The sequence below is a fragment of the Hyla sarda genome, chromosome 9 (assembly GCF_029499605.1).
Source record: "Hyla sarda isolate aHylSar1 chromosome 9, aHylSar1.hap1, whole genome shotgun sequence".
NCBI lineage: Eukaryota > Metazoa > Chordata > Amphibia > Anura > Hylidae > Hyla > Hyla sarda.
Window position 1 is genome coordinate 51,176,354 of NC_079197.1, and position 15,901 is coordinate 51,192,254.

Below are 15,901 nucleotides of genomic sequence, written 5' to 3' on the forward strand. Positions count from 1 at the left end.
ACACATAGGAGATACATTCTAACTGTACAAGAAGAGAGGGTTAGTACAATTTTTATGTTATGATATTTAATACATTCATGTAGCTGCCTTTGTAAGAGCGCTGTACTCATATATTCTTTCTATTTTCTCAGCTGAGTCCTTTAAAGAGTTTGCAGACCTGCTGCAGGAAGTGGAGGATGAGAAGATGATGATGGTAAGACTTGACCTTCCTGAAATAGTCGATCGGTGTTCTTCCTCTAGTACATTTCCAGTGTTTCCACCATATTTTTTACATTTTGCATTTGTCACAGCATATCTCATAATTATTTCTTTGAAAAGTAGAAATTGTCCTCTTTTAGCTCTAATTACAGCGTGGGCATGATTGACTTCTTTGTAAATGATACAATGGTGTGTTAATGACAGAATCAAGCTGATGTATTTATACCGTGGTTTCATTATAGGCCTCTTTTGAGTACAGAGTGCAATATGCTTTCTCTATAGAATCCAAGTACAGTATGTACAGCCATTCTTCCTTTTGCATATGAATATATTGGATGTTCTCAAACACTCATTTTAGTTAGCGTCAAGTTTCCAAAAAATGTCAGCTAATAGAAATAATATTAGGAACATGAAATAGCAAATATCAGATTCTTACAAAAAAATTACTCTTGTCAAAACGTATGTCAGAATTGCTGAGCAGTTTAAGTTTATTCATACATGCGGATGATCAGCAAATACCCACAGGACAGGGACGACCACGTTAAGTGCCCAGCACGTCCATCCCCCTGCTGCACACCGCACAGAGCCTGTTAATCAAATGTATGGGGAAACGGCGGCAAGAGAAATATTGGGCACTTGAGGGGATTGGCCTGAGCATTTACTGATTATTCACATATATGAAAACTCTTAAATTGACTAACAAGAAGTTCAAAAGATAGAAGTCTAAATATATGCCTGTAAAGGTGTTTTTAACCCTTACTTAGTGCTATGGTTGGTTACACCTTGTGAAACCATCCAACATGCTGATATTATAAAATACAGGAAAGGCGAAAAAAGGAGGAATTCTGAAAAGCGCTACCGAGTAGAAATGTTGAATGAATATCAACAGACGCCAGCGGTAACACAGGACTGATGTTTATTCAATAGATAGTTAAAATGAAAAGATAGTTAAAATGAAAATATTATAAAATAGAAATACAGTAGACTCCTGCGCAGAGCTGGCTGAATCCACTGTATTCATTACCACACTGCTGCCGTCATTTGCCTTCCTGAGCCCTATGACAGTATACTCTCTATACTCGCATATACAAAGGCCACTTTCATTGAGCATAATGAGGAAATTCCACATTCTTTAATTCAGTGGACTCATATGTTAGATCTTGTTGTTCAAGTCAATCAGCCACAAAATCCACGTGTTACATGCAGATTTTCTGAAGACATGCTGCAGATTTTACCCTTTGCAGTAAATGATGCCGTGTGTGAATTTATCCTCATAATAAAGATTCTAGAGAGCAAGATCTTGATTCTTAGTCTTGATTCTTATTTAGAAGCGATTGTTTATGACCTATCAGTAATTTTAAGTAGTTACAAGTCATTACACATAGTTATAATTAAGGAACAACATCTCCTAGTAAACATGAATAGTTGGCACTGATGTGTGCTGCTGGAATCCTGCTCCTTTGCTGGGGTATGTGTGCTGTTTGTTGTGTATTACAGGCCAGTGTAATAAATTATTAGAAATCATGATGATTCTGACTTTTTACCTTCTTTATCAGTCTTGTTATTTCCTACAGTGACTTTTTATTTTTTTATGCTTCCACCGCAGCTTCAGAATGCAGATGAACTACTGATCAAGCCCCTGGAGGTTTTCCGCAAGGATCAAATCGGGCTCACTAAGGTACTTCCACATCCTGCCCATGGGCTGCAAAGAACTACTGAGAGAGGTTGTGTACACAAGGACTATAAATGGGGTTTCCTTTACTTTCATCTAGGCTACATCTTATATAGCAGCACTATTTTCAAAATCATAGAAGCTCTACTATAGAAAACAGTGACACATGAATAGTTAAAACCTGCTCAGGAGCTGCATCATAGGCACCTCTCTCTTAAAACACTTGTATCCATAGTAGTTACTTGCTCTCTCACTGAAGTTCATGCACTCTTCCCAGGATTCCTTGTTTTTCATTAATTTGATTGAGTATATGCCTATATGGTTAGAGGGGGTGCGCCTTGACTGAGAGGGTGGGAAGGTGTGATTGGTTGGGGAAAAAATAGCTCAGTGCAAACTAATATGGCTGAGTGGCTAAGTTGTCAAATAGCTAACTCCTGTTCCAGTAACCAAATAATGGAAAAGTCTGGAGCAAGTCTATGTCAAATATAGACTGCTCGCCTTTAGTGAAAAGTCTTAATTATCCCCAGGCTTATAAAAAAAAAATTTACATTTACCTGCCGTTACTTGCTCGATGCCTCCGTATCGCTGCTCCCATCCTGTGGTCCACTTCCTGGGTGCCGGTGGTCAACACATCACATTGTGGCTCAGCTAATCGCCAGTCGCAGCGATGTCCTGCCTCGGCCAATGATAGGCTGAGGCGGGGCTGAGGCTGAGCTTCTTACTGGTGGATACACACTGTGTTTGTGTTTTAACGTTTACATTTTAAGCAGGATTAAAAACCTTAGACGTTAAACAGATGTTTATTTTTTGTTTTTTTTCTTGCTGTATACAATAACGTGAACTTAAAAACAAAAACACAGTAAGTGGCTTTTGTATCTAGATAGGGATTGAGATTGGTCCATACCTTCTACCCTATTTGAAGCGCTTCTGCTATTATTATCTTATTGTGGACAATGGAGAAGATCCAATCTATTATCGCTGATGTATACTGGCTCCACAGAGGACCAAAGGAAACTCTTTTGGCCTTTGCCGAAGGAGTGGGGGTCTATGGACAAGCTTACTGTATGCGCCAGGACCTTTGCTGGTTTATACTGCAAAAGAACTCATGTTACTGAAGAATTCATGTTACTGAAGTCTCCTATCCCTGCACGTAGAGACAAGGAAGTAGGCGCTCCATAGAATAATATTGTTGGACCCAGAGAGCTAAATAATTGTATAAATGAACTGCTCACCCTGAGTGGTTGTGTAGGCACATACACAACAATGGGAATAGGTATAGAATAGATTGTCTTCTGCCCTCCGGAACATAAACGGTAGTGGATGTATGGCTTCAAAGGAACCCGGCTCACAGCGCTGATCAACCAGACAGGTAGATGAACTTAAAAGAGGATTTATTGACCTAGGTCAATAAATCCTCTTTTAAATTCATCTACCTGTCTGGTCGATCAGCGCCGTGAGCCGGGTTCCTTTGAAGCCATACATCCATCCCTGCATGTAGTCAGAGTTCTTCCTTTTACTCCACATATGGAGTAGTCAGAGTAAAAGCAATGATGTGAGAGAGACCCTGACCCCCCCCCCCCAGCCTGCTAAGGAGAGAGCAGTGAACATAGGGGTCTGTGTACCTTGTAAAGCTGCACTATTATGGCAGGGCCTCTATGACAGGGCCCCATGATATATTAAGAGGAGCAGTACTCTTATAGCAGTACCAGTTAATGACAGCCATGAATATGCATATACACACAAACACACACACACATAGTATCAAAAAAAATATTTACATTGAAACCCTTATCAACCCTTAGTCATCTGGTCCCCACAGGGTAGTATAAAGAAGCTCCCCGTAGAAAAAGATTTAATTATGTTAAGAACTTTGATCCAGGGAATTATTCTGATTTCTATGTTGAAGGTATGTTTCCTCTGTTACTGGTCAATAGGCATCAGCCTCATGGGGGAAGGGTCGTTCCTCTGGATCAACACAGTAGGGTTTAAGGCTTTTTCAACCTTACAAACTATGTAACCATATAAAGAGTAAAGTGAACATCTCCCTTTGGTTACCTTTCTCCTCTGTCTAATCCCCTCCTGGTTTTGGTTGCATCATAGCTCGCGCCAAACTGCATTGTGTAAACCTGGCCTTACAGCACTGATTGGTCTATGACTTAGGATCCGCTGACATCAGATACAGTGGTGAGTCATAGAACATCCTAGTGAACTTAAACTTTAAAGGCGTGTTCTTTACATATTTCATCTGAATGCCAATCCTGGCAAGTGATCATGAAGTCAACCAACCATGTGAATTATAAGATAACCTGATTAGCATCCTTTCATACTTTAGTAACTTCCAGGGCAATGGGTTGAAAAGTGAACTCTGTGAAGTTTGCCCTGAAGCCAGAGCTAGAAATGTGCTTAACTCTGAAAGCTCGGAGCGTTGTCTCCTTAATAGGACTGTAGCTACAGACTAGAGGGGTGGAGGAGGGAGCCGCATGTTCTAGTGAGGGGATGGATCCTCTCCGGCCATCTGGAGGCTGCCAGAATGAGTGAATTGGGACTATGCATCAGCCAACAAAATGCTGGAAACTTTACAGATTCTGTTTCCACCTCCTCCTGCTCATAACCCGTTCATTCCCAGCACACAATCCAAGGACAGCCTACTGGGAAGTGAAAAGCATGATGCACTTTAAATACAGGCATCAGGGAACACAGTGTAATTTGGCCTAATACTTTTATGGGATCAAAGACTTCTGCATTTTATTCCAAGAAGCATAATTACAATGTTCTGCCTAGTGAACCCTCTGTGTCGTAACAAGTCATCAGAATTGGGATCTACAGAGGTTACTATATGTCCTCACAACTTACTAGCACAGTCCTATCATTGTAGACACACATCATTTGATACACAGCAAACAATTGAAAGATGATGATAATAATCTATATATAATAGAAAACTCAATGGCCCTGATTTAGAGTGGAGTGTTTATTCTGGAGTGATTTCAGTATCACTCGTCTTTTTTTTCAGGCTTATTTACTATTCTGTCGCACATGTCGGTTATTTTTCTGTCGCACGTTTTTTTGTGTCGCACAAGTCAATTGTGTCGCACAAACTCCAAGCTAAAGAAATTAGTTGTGTGAGTCAAAATGGTTTAGACTTGTTTGTTTAAAAATGTTTCCATGAATCAAAAGTATTCATTTGTTATAATTTTTCAAACATTACAACAATTATCCTTGTTTATTAGCTTGGGTGTTAAATTGATTTAAACCTAATATTGCAAATGTGTTAAAAAGAAAAAAATATATAAACATTAACTATCACAAAAGCATTCAATATTTTATTCATAAAAGTGTTGAACTGTTCAAAATGTTTTCAGGTTATAAAACAAGTTGCTTTCACAAAAAACACAATGGCAAACAGTCCCTTGTTAGAAATCACTCCATTTTTGGAATTTCACTGTACCTCTTGGCAAACTCACACTTTTTCTCGAGTGATTTTGGAAGTACTCCGAGTATTTTTTGTTTTTTGCATAAAACGCGCCCATTTCAGAGTGAATAAAAACCACTCCGAGTGTTTTCTAAAGTGTCCGTTGTACGACTAAAATTTGGTCCAATAAATAGTCGCACAAACATTGTGACTAAATAAAATTTAGGCGCAATAACCGAGAAAAAGAGTCGGTTGGACTTTAGTAAATGAGGGCCAATGTGTGTATGTATGTGTGTATGTTCCAGCTAAAGAAATTATCATGAAACTTGGCACACATGTTATTTATATGTCAACAACAAACATAGGATAGGTAATTTAACCCTTACTCACCCTTTTGCCAGGGTCGGGGTTTTTGTTTAAAGTCCCATACAAATCTATGGGAAATATATGTTCCTGCATAACTTCCAAACGGCTGGAGATATTTCGATAATACTTGGTCACATGTTACTTACATGTCCACTTAAAATATAGGATAGTTAATTTAACCCTTAACTACCCCATTTGTGAGGGTCAAGGTTTTTGTTTAAAGTCCCATGCAAATCAATGGGAAATGTATGTTCCCACATAACTTCCGTACGGCTGGAGATATTTCAATACCTGGTACACATATTACGGGTCGGGATATGAGGTCAGGATAGGAGGTCGAGATAGGAGGACGGGATGGGAGGACGGGATGGGAGGACGGGATGGGAGGACGGGATGGGAGGACGGGATGGGAGGACGGGATAGGAGGACGGGATGGGAGGACGGGATGGGAGGACGGGATGGGAGGACGGGATGGGAGGACGGGATGGGAGGACGGGATGGGAGGACGGGATGGGAGGACGGGATGGGAGGTCGGGATAGGAGGTCGGGATGGGGTTGGGATATGACAACATATATGAGGACGGGATATGAAGTCAAAAGCTTCCTCTGTTGATTTTCCTGTTGATTGGGAAAGGATGTCGAGATAGGAGGTCTGGATAGGAGGTCGACATATGAGCACGGGATAGGAGGTTGGGATATGAGGACGGGATAGGAGGTCGACATATGAGCACGGGATAGGAAGTTGGGATATGAGGACGGGATAGGAGGTCGAGATAGGAGGACGGGATAGGAGGTCGGGATAGGAGGTTGGGATAGGAGGTCGGGATAGGAGGTCGAGATAGGAGGTCGGGATAGGAGGTCGAGATAGGAGGTCGGGATAGGAGGTCGGGATAGGAGGTCGGGATAAGAGGTCGGGATAGGAGGTCGGGATAGGAGAACGGGATATGAGAACGGGAGGGGGTTGGGATATGACAACATATATGAGGACGGGATATGAAGTCAAAAGCTTCCTCTGTTGATTTTCCTGTTGATTGGGAAAGGATGTCGAGATAGGAGGTCTGGATAGGAGGTCGACATATGAGCACGGGATAGGAGGTTGGGATATGAGGATGGGATAGGAGGTCGAGATAGGAGGACGGGATAGGAGGTCGGGATAGGAGGTCGAGATAGGAGGTCGGGATAGGAGGTCGGGATAGGAGGTCGAGATAGGAGGTCGGGATAGGAGGTCGGGATAAGAGGTCGGGATAGGAGGTCGGGATAAGAGGTCGGGATAGGAGAACGGGATAGGAGAACGGGATATGAGAACGGGAGGGGGTTGGGATATGACAACAATATATGAGGTCGGGATATGAAGTCTAAAGCTTCCTCTGTTGATTTTCCTCCCCAACAAGGATTAGGAAAGAAAAACTGAGCAACGCTGGGTAGTCAGCTAGTATATATATAAAACTCAATGTGTGTATGTATGTGTGTTCCAGCATCACGTCAAAATGGCTAAAGATATTAACATGAAACTTGGCACACATGTTACTTATATGTCAACAACAAACATAGGATAGGGGATTTAACCCTTACCCACCCCCCATTTGCCAGGGTCAGGATTTTTGTTTAAAGTTTCATACAAGTCTATGGGAAATATATGTTACTGCATAACTTCCAAATGGCTGGAGATATTTTGATAATACTTGGTCACATCTTACTTATATGTCCACTTAAAATATAGGATAGTTAATTTAACCCTTAGCTACCCCCATTTGTGAGGGTCGGGTTTTTTTTCCATGCAAGTCCCATGGAAATCAGTGGGAAATGTATGTCCCCACATAACTTCCGTACGTCTGGAGATATTTCAATAATACCTGGTACACATATTACTTACGGTATAGGTCAAATAAAAAGATATGATAGTTAAATTAACCCTTACTTACACCCTTATATAAAAAGATGGGTTTTTGTTTCAAGTCCCAGGCAAGTATATGGGACTTCCAGTACCTTACTCCACAAGCTCCGCTCTGCATCTCCTGGTGAATGTGTCAGTCCAGCTTGCAAGCCACACTCCATCTCACAAAGACGGGACGGGATATGGGGTCAGGATATGGGGTCGGGATATTGGGGTGGGATATGGGGTCGGAATATGAGGTCGGGATATGAGGTTGAGAGAGGAGGATAGGATAGGAGATCGGGATATGGGGACGGGATATGAGGATGTGATATGAGGACGGGATATGAGGTCGAGATAGGAGGACGGGACAGGAGGTCAGGATATGAGGACGGGATATGAGGACGGGATATGAGGACAGGATATGAGGTAGAGATAGGAGGTTGGGATAGGAGGTCAAGATATGAGGATTGGATATGAGTACAGGATATGAGGTTGAGATAGGAGGACAGGATAGGAGGTTGGGATATGAGGACGGGATATGAGGTCGAGATTGGAGGTCGGGATATGAGGTCGAGATATGAGGACGGGATAGGAAGTCAGGATATGAGGTCGAGATATGATGACGGGATATGAGGATGGGATATGAGGTTGAGATATGGGGACGTGATATGACAACAATATATGAGGACGGGATATGAAGTCAAAAGCGTCCTCTTTTGTTGATTTTCCTCCCCAACAAGGATTAGGAAGGGAAAAACAGGCAACGCCGGGTACTCAGCTAGTGACAGGCAGATTTATTATTACTGTATAAGTCTTAGATATTGTATAAGCCTTAGATATTGTATGAGTAAATAATCAAATAATCTTATATATTAACCAACATGTTCCATATGTTTGGTTGCTATGGGCAATTTTAATAAATGAATCTCTTGGTTTATATACCTAATTCAGTTAATAGATTATAACTCAAGCCATGAGTTTTATGATCCTCGACCTGTGACTCTCCAGCTGATGCAAAACTATGGCATGATGGGAGTTGTAGTTGTGGAACTGCTGTAGAGCTAAAGGTTGGGGATCACTGGTATAGTTGATACTAGACCATGCTGGGCCCTGTATGGTTTCTGTAGGTAAAGGCTGCACATTATGCATTCAGAATTAGGCAATGTAATTGTGGGAGCTCAGTATCATGACCCCAGTGATCCTCAGAAGTTAGAGAAGCTGCACTTGAAGTGATCAGCAGGTTTATAGGGCAGATTCATTCTTAGATGTATATAGGATATACCTTATAAAAAGAATGATCCCTGTAGTTAGTACTGTATATTCATGAAGGTAGGCCACAAACTAAGGCTATGTGCACTCTGAGATTTTTAGGCCATTTTTGAGATGTAATATGGCCCCAAAACTCCTGTTTTTCACATCAGATAATGCCCCAAAAAGTGACTGTGCTTTTCCTATCCAAGTGAATAAGAAAACTTGTAACTACACAAATCAGAGAGTCTGCCAAAATTCACTGACTCTGGTCGGCTCATTCAAATCAGTGAGATGGGGGCTGGGTCTGGCTGGGATACAGGAGCGCCCGTTTTTCCCATCTCCCAGCCAGATCCGGTCCCCATATAGATCAAACGTAGTGTGAATGCAGCTTAAAGGGGTACTCCACCCCTAGACATCTTATCCCCTATCCAAAGGATAGGGGATAAGATGTCTGATCACGGGGGTCCCGCCGCTGGGGACCCCCGCAATATAGCACGCAGCACCCACCTGTTACTGCTCCGGAAGCGCTGGATGGTCTGGCTCCCGACCACGGGAACGGAAGATCGTGACATCATGACTCCGCCCCCATGTGACATCAAGCCCCCTCCCATAGACTTACATTGAGGGGGCGGGGCATGATATCACATGGGGGCGGAGTCATGACATCACGATCTTCCGTTCCCGTGGTCGGGAGCCAGACCCTCCAGCGTTTCCGGAGCAGTAACAGGTGGGTGCTGCGTGCTATATTGTGGGGGTCCCCAGCAGCGGGACCCCCTCGATCAGACATCTTATCCCCTATCCTTTGGATAGGGGATAAGATGTCTAGGGGTGGAGTACCCCTTTAAGCTGCATTCACACTACGTTTGATCTATATGGGGACCGGATCTGGCTGGGAGATGGGAAAAACGGGCGCTCCTGTATCCCAGCCAGACCCAGCCCCCATCTCACTGATTTGAATGAGCCGACCAGAGTCAGTGAATTTTGGCAGACTCTCTGATTTGTGTAGTTACAAGTTTTCTTATTCACTTGGATAGGAAAAGCACAGTCACTTTTTGGGGCATTATCTGATGTGAAAAAGGGGTGGAGTACCCCTTTAAGTATATCCATGATATAGGAGCGCTGTTTCTTTTTGTGTGTGTGTGCCGTTCCTTTTATTATTCCTCACACTGTGTCAGGACACACCCTATGCTCAATAAGATACACAGCTGTGTATGTCTATTGCCCACAGATACTGTCTCTTTTTTATTTATTTTTCCTAAAAGTATCTTTTTTGTCTTATATGTCAGTTATATCTGTACTTTTTCCATTTGAAATAGAATTTTTATTTTTGAATATAAGACATGCTTATTGTTCACAAGTCATGAATAAATTCCTTATGGCTGAGTAACGTTGTTCAGTTTCATCAGCTCTTTGTGAGATTCAGGCAAATTATACATCTTTTTCCAAGCATGACTCAGAGAATGTTATGTCACAAAATTTAACTGGACACATGAATAATACTCTGTGTAATACAAGTGGATGCTTCTCATAGAGGGGCTTTGTTTTTATGGCTATTGGGATTACCCCATTAGGGAAAATTAGGCTATATTCACATGCAGTAGAATTTGCTGAAATTCTTTTGTGGCATCTATACATGTATGTGTGTGTGTCGTATATTTGTCCAGCCCTTGTGTGTAAAGGTCCCCATACACTTCAGTCAAAAATTGGCCAAACCTGCCAACTTTAGCAGGTCCAGCCTATCTGAGTGTTTACAATTATAGCAGAAATTTAACCAGCCAAACATTTATCCACATTTTAGGACCGGAAAAAGAAGTTTGACAGAGACAGTGAGAAGTTTTATTCCTTGCTGGATAAACATCTGCATCTGTCATCCAAGAAGAAGGAAGCGCAGCTCCAAGAGGTAAATCGGAATAAGTGAATTATGGACATACTTCATTTGGAAATTCTGCAGACCCTAGACCCCAAGTTTGACACTATGAATTTGCACTCAATACCTCATAATGACAAAAAAAAATACAGAATTTTAGGTATTTTTGTTAACTAATTAACAAAGAAAAACAAAAATTTTGCATGGACATAAGAATTCAGACCCTTTACTATGACACTTGAAATTTATCTCTGGGGGCCACCCATTTCTTTTGATCTTTTGATTTCTGTGGTAAATTCAGATGATTGGATAGGATTTGGAAAGGCATAGCCCTATGTCTATATAAGATCTCACCACAGACAATGGATATCAGAGCAAAACCACAAATCTGTACAAATCTGGAGAAGGGTTAAAATAATCTGCTGCACTGAAAGTTCCCAAGAGCATAGTAGTCTCCATAATTCTTAAATGGAAGACGTTTGGAACAACCAGGACTCTTCTTAGAGCTGGTCACCCCACAAAACTAAATAATGGGGGAAGAAGGTCCTTGGTAAGAGATGATCAGGGACCCAATGGCCACTCTGGCAGAGCTCTAAAGATCCTGTTTGCTGATGGTAGAAACGTCCAGCAGTTCAACCATCGCTGCAGCGCTCCTCAAACTGGGATTTATGGGAGAGTGGCCAGAAAGAAGCCTCCACTCAGTAAAAGATGAATGTAAGTTCTCCTGGAGTTTGCAAACAAAAACACATTAAGTACTCTCGGACTGTGAAAAACTAGATTCTGGCCTGTTAAAATGAACCAAGATTTAACTTTGTAGCCCCAATTCTTGAAGGAAAGCAGGCATTTCTTATCACCCGATAACTTTACTACAGTGAAGCACAGTGGTGGCAGCATTGTGCTAAGGGGGTGTTTTATTAATTGATGGGTTAGGGACACTGTTGAGAGTTGAGGTAAGGCTGAATGGAACAAAGTACAGAGATGTTCTTAATGAAAACCTGATGCAGAGTGCTCTCGATCCCAGACTGGGCCAAGGCTTATTCGTTCAACAAGACAATGATCTAAAGCACACAGCCAAGACAACACAGGAGTGGCTTATGATCAAGCCTGTAAATGTCCTTAAGTGGCCTAGCTATTGCCCTCATAGAAACCCAATCGACCATCTCGAATCTTCAGAAAAGACTGGCTGTGAATCCCCATATTCAGGTGTGCAAACCCTGCGGCATCATATCCAAGAAGACTGGAGGTTGTGTATTGCTGCCTAACATGCTTCAACTGAGTTCTGAGTCAAGGGTCTTAATACTTATATCAATGTAATATTTTAGTTTTTCTTTTCAATAAATTAGCAAAGATTTCTAACAATCTGTTTTCACTGTCATCATGGGGTGTGGAGTGCACAAGGCCACAGCATAACAAAATGTGAAAAAGTTAAAGGGTCTGAAGACTTTTCAAATGCATTAAAGCATACCTGTCAGATTTCACACAAAAAAAACGTTACTCGGTACCTCATTCTGATTATGTACATGCAATTTTTATGTCTCCATCACCCATATTTCACTAAAAATAGCATATTAACACTGCTCACTGTCTTTTCCATCTTGTCAAAGGGAGGGTGTGTGTCTTTCTTTTGCCTACACTGTGATGACTCCTCCCCCTCCCTCACTGTTCTGACTCACTGGTAAGGGGAGCCTGGCAGCCTTGCTCTGTAACCTTTTCCTCTCTGGATTTATGCTGTACACACACACACAATGAATATTTGGGATTGCCTGTACTCATTCATGTGTGTCATCCTTAGTGTGCAGTCCTGTAATGCTTGGACTTGTAATTTTGGAATAGTTGGAGGTACAATGTTTGGATACAGCAGTGTTGCCTTCAGCTGTGTGCCTACAGCTTTTGCAAAACTACAACTCCCAGCATGCCCAGACATCATTTGACTTTCCAGGCATGCTTGGTGTTTTAGTTTTGCAACAGCTAGAGGCACATTATTGGTAAAACTGTGTTACAGCAGTGTTGCTGCAGCCTGTGTGCCTTCTGCAGCCTTGTCAATCAGCCATCTTGTGTCCATGACCCTTGGACCTGCTCATGCTGCTATAGGACTCATCAGTGTCCCAGAAGGTATGGGGACCCCAGGTGGTAGTATTTTCAAAGGTAGTTTTCTTTAATAAAATGTGAACATTTTTTAAAGAAGTATATTAGAAAAACTATTGTTTTGCCAAGATGTGCACACCTGTGGTCTAATTTGTTGCTTTATGGACTTGCCAAGATGTACAACATATAAAACATTTTTATATCTGACAGTGCCCATTTTAAAAGTTATAAAATGTAGCTCACAGCTTGCAAATAATTATGTTCACTGAATAGGAAAATTGAGGCTATATGTGTAGACCAATCTCAGTAGCAGCTTCTTTTGATGTGTGGGCTAATTGTAGAAGTTGAGAACCTGAGGTATTCCATATTTTCTTTAGACCTCAATAGAAAGTTGCTTTGAATGTGTAGCACACTACAGCAGGCTTCTGACTTCCCACATTTTTTAGCGTTGTCTGCTGTGATATTGAGTCCAGCTAAATAAAATCACTGGGAACTCACTTGAACATAGTAACATGCTGAATACGTTTTGGCCATTAAAGGGAATTGTCCCATTGCAGTGCACCTTAGTATAGGTTGGCTTCCCTTTTTTGTTTGGTTGCCGATGAAGCACTGCGTTAAAGGGGTACCCCAGTAGAATTTTTTTTTTTTTTTAAACAACTGGTGCCAGGAGGTTAAACAGATTTTTTTAATTACTTCTATTAAAAAATCTTAACCCTTCCAGTACTTATATGCTGCTGTATGCTCCAGAGGAAGTTCTGTTGTTCTTTTCTGTCTGACCACAGTGCTCTCTGCAGACACCTCTGCCCATGTCAGGAACGGTTCAGAGTAGGAGAAAATCCCCATAGCAAACCTCTCCTGCTCTGGTCAGTTCCTGACATGGACAGAGGTGTCAGCAGAGAGCACTGTGGTCAGACTGAAAAGAAATTTAAAAAGAAAAAAAACCTTCCTTTGGAGTATACAGCAGTTGATAAGTATTGGAAGGATTAAGATTTTTTAAATAGTAGTACTTTACAAATCTGTTTAACTTTCTAGAGCCAGTTGATTTTAAAAATAATGTTCTCCACCGAACCCCTTTAACTCAGTGTGAACAGAGCCTAACATGAAAATTCATCCATCCACCTAATGTAATGATGGATCACAAAAACTGCATTTGAGGTTGTTTTGTTATAAATGAAGCATAATGTTATATTGATGTATAACAGAAACTACCAAACCTGTCAAGTGAGTTTCATCAGGTTTTACAGTTTAGCTCAATTGGTGTGAATGGGTCTGAGGTGCAGTACCACAAACAACCAGAATGTTCTGGAACTGTCCCATTCATTTGTAGAAATCTGAGTGCCTGCATTAAAACAACTCCATTGAAATATATGGAATAGATTTTCAGATGCAGAAATGTATGCAACAGGTCTGTCTCGTGTGAATGACATTTACATAATTAGTATTCACTTATGTTTTCTTCAATGCAGGCAGATCTACAATTAGACAAAGAGAAGCAGAACTTCTATGAATCTTCACTTGAATATGTCTATCAAATTCAGGAGGTCCAAGAAAGCAAGACGTTCAGCGTTGTGGAGCCGGTATATGATTTAGAGATTGATTTTTAATAGTAAAATGATCTTGTGACAATTTCAATTTGCAAATTAAGAGATGGTGTCACCTAGATTTTTCTTTTTAAAGACAAATACTGAAACAGGATAATTTTTTTCTAATCTGTTTCTATTTTCTTATTAAGGGCAGGGTCACCCAGAGCATATTCACAGCGTATTTTATGCTGCGGATGCGCCAACGTCAGTCACAGAGGGACTGTAGAGTGAATGCACCCCGTGTGACTCTGCCCTAAAACTTTTTAGTTTTTAAATGTTGGTACATTAGCATTTAGGGACATGATTTACAGCATGCCCCATGAGCATAGGAACAATAGACTGAAGTAAACTCTGTGGTGGCCATTGTTTCTGTGATGCTTTGTCTATGGGGTGGTGCAACCCAAAGCCAGGAGCTTGGTCGGGCAGCAATGGGGCTACCTGGCCACTGGGTCATTCCTCCTGTGGGCATGGTTTCTCGGAGGCAGTGGTCGCCGCCCGGCACTACACCAGTGTTATGTTAGGGACCCACTCTGACTATGTGGCCTTGACGTGGCGAGTGGGCTTGTACTTTTTGATCAAAATGTATACTAACAACCTGTTTGTTTTTTAAATTATGCTGAGAAGCAAGTAGATCAAAATACAAATGGTGGATGTGCGGCTGTGTTTCTCTGTTTGTGTTGTACGACTGAAGTAGAGTATAGCTGACCACATACACTTGTATGGCACATTTTCTAGGCATGCGCTGTTAATTAACTTAAAGGTCATTTTCTGATGATACTTTCCCTTTAAAAAAAAAACATTGAGGCTTTATACATAGAAGAAATTTGGATTTTTAAAAAGAGATGTTCAAAATTGAGTGGCCCAGTTAAATACACGCTCACATGATGTTCATTCAGCAGACTCTACCTCTTTTATTACAGGAAATGGCACATATAAGTGACATGATATCGCTGCCTCACCTACAGCGCCTTTACAATGACCACACAAAATACAACCTGGCAGATAAACTTTTCTACTAATATATGCCATCTCTATGCTTATTTATATGACAATAACCCCTTAACGACGCAGGACGTAAATGTACGTCCTGGTGATGTGGTACTTAACGCACCAGGACGTACATTTACGTCCTGAGCATAACCGCGGGCATCAGCACGCAGCCAGGGACCCGCCGGTAATGGTGGACACCCGCGATCCCGTGGATGTCCGCCATTAACCCCTCAGATGCCGTGATCAATACAGATCACGGCATCTGCAGCATCGCAGTCACTTAACAGGATGATCAGATCGCCCGCAGCGCTGCCGCGGCGATCCGATCATCCTGCACAGCAGACGGAGGTCCCCTTACCTGGCTCCGCTGCCTTCCGGGAGTCTTCTGCTCTGATCTGCCTTCCCGCAGACCAGAGCAGAAGATGACCAATAATGCTGATCAGTGCTGTGTCCTATACATAGCACTGAACAGCATTAGCAATCGATTGGTTGCTATAAATAGTCCCCTATGGGGACTATAAGAGTGTAAAAATATAAGTAAAAAGATAAAGTAAAAAAAAAAGTGAAAAACCCCCTCCCCCAATAAAAACGTAAATTGTCC

The 15,901-nt window shown here is 41.7% G+C and overlaps 1 protein-coding gene across 4 annotated transcripts in view; it reads left to right on the forward strand.

Moving 5' to 3' along the window:
• The window catches only part of OPHN1 (oligophrenin 1), a 188,716-nt gene that overhangs the window by 96,247 nt on the left and 76,568 nt on the right, over positions 1 to 15,901 (forward strand). For all 4 annotated transcript variants that reach the window (XM_056541037.1, XM_056541038.1, XM_056541039.1 and 1 more), the window contains exons 4-7: positions 132 to 193; positions 1,805 to 1,876; positions 10,574 to 10,675; positions 14,194 to 14,304. In XM_056541037.1, coding sequence (XP_056397012.1) covers positions 132 to 193; positions 1,805 to 1,876; positions 10,574 to 10,675; positions 14,194 to 14,304 — 347 coding nt within the window. The remainder of the gene's footprint in view (positions 1 to 131; positions 194 to 1,804; positions 1,877 to 10,573; positions 10,676 to 14,193; positions 14,305 to 15,901) is intronic.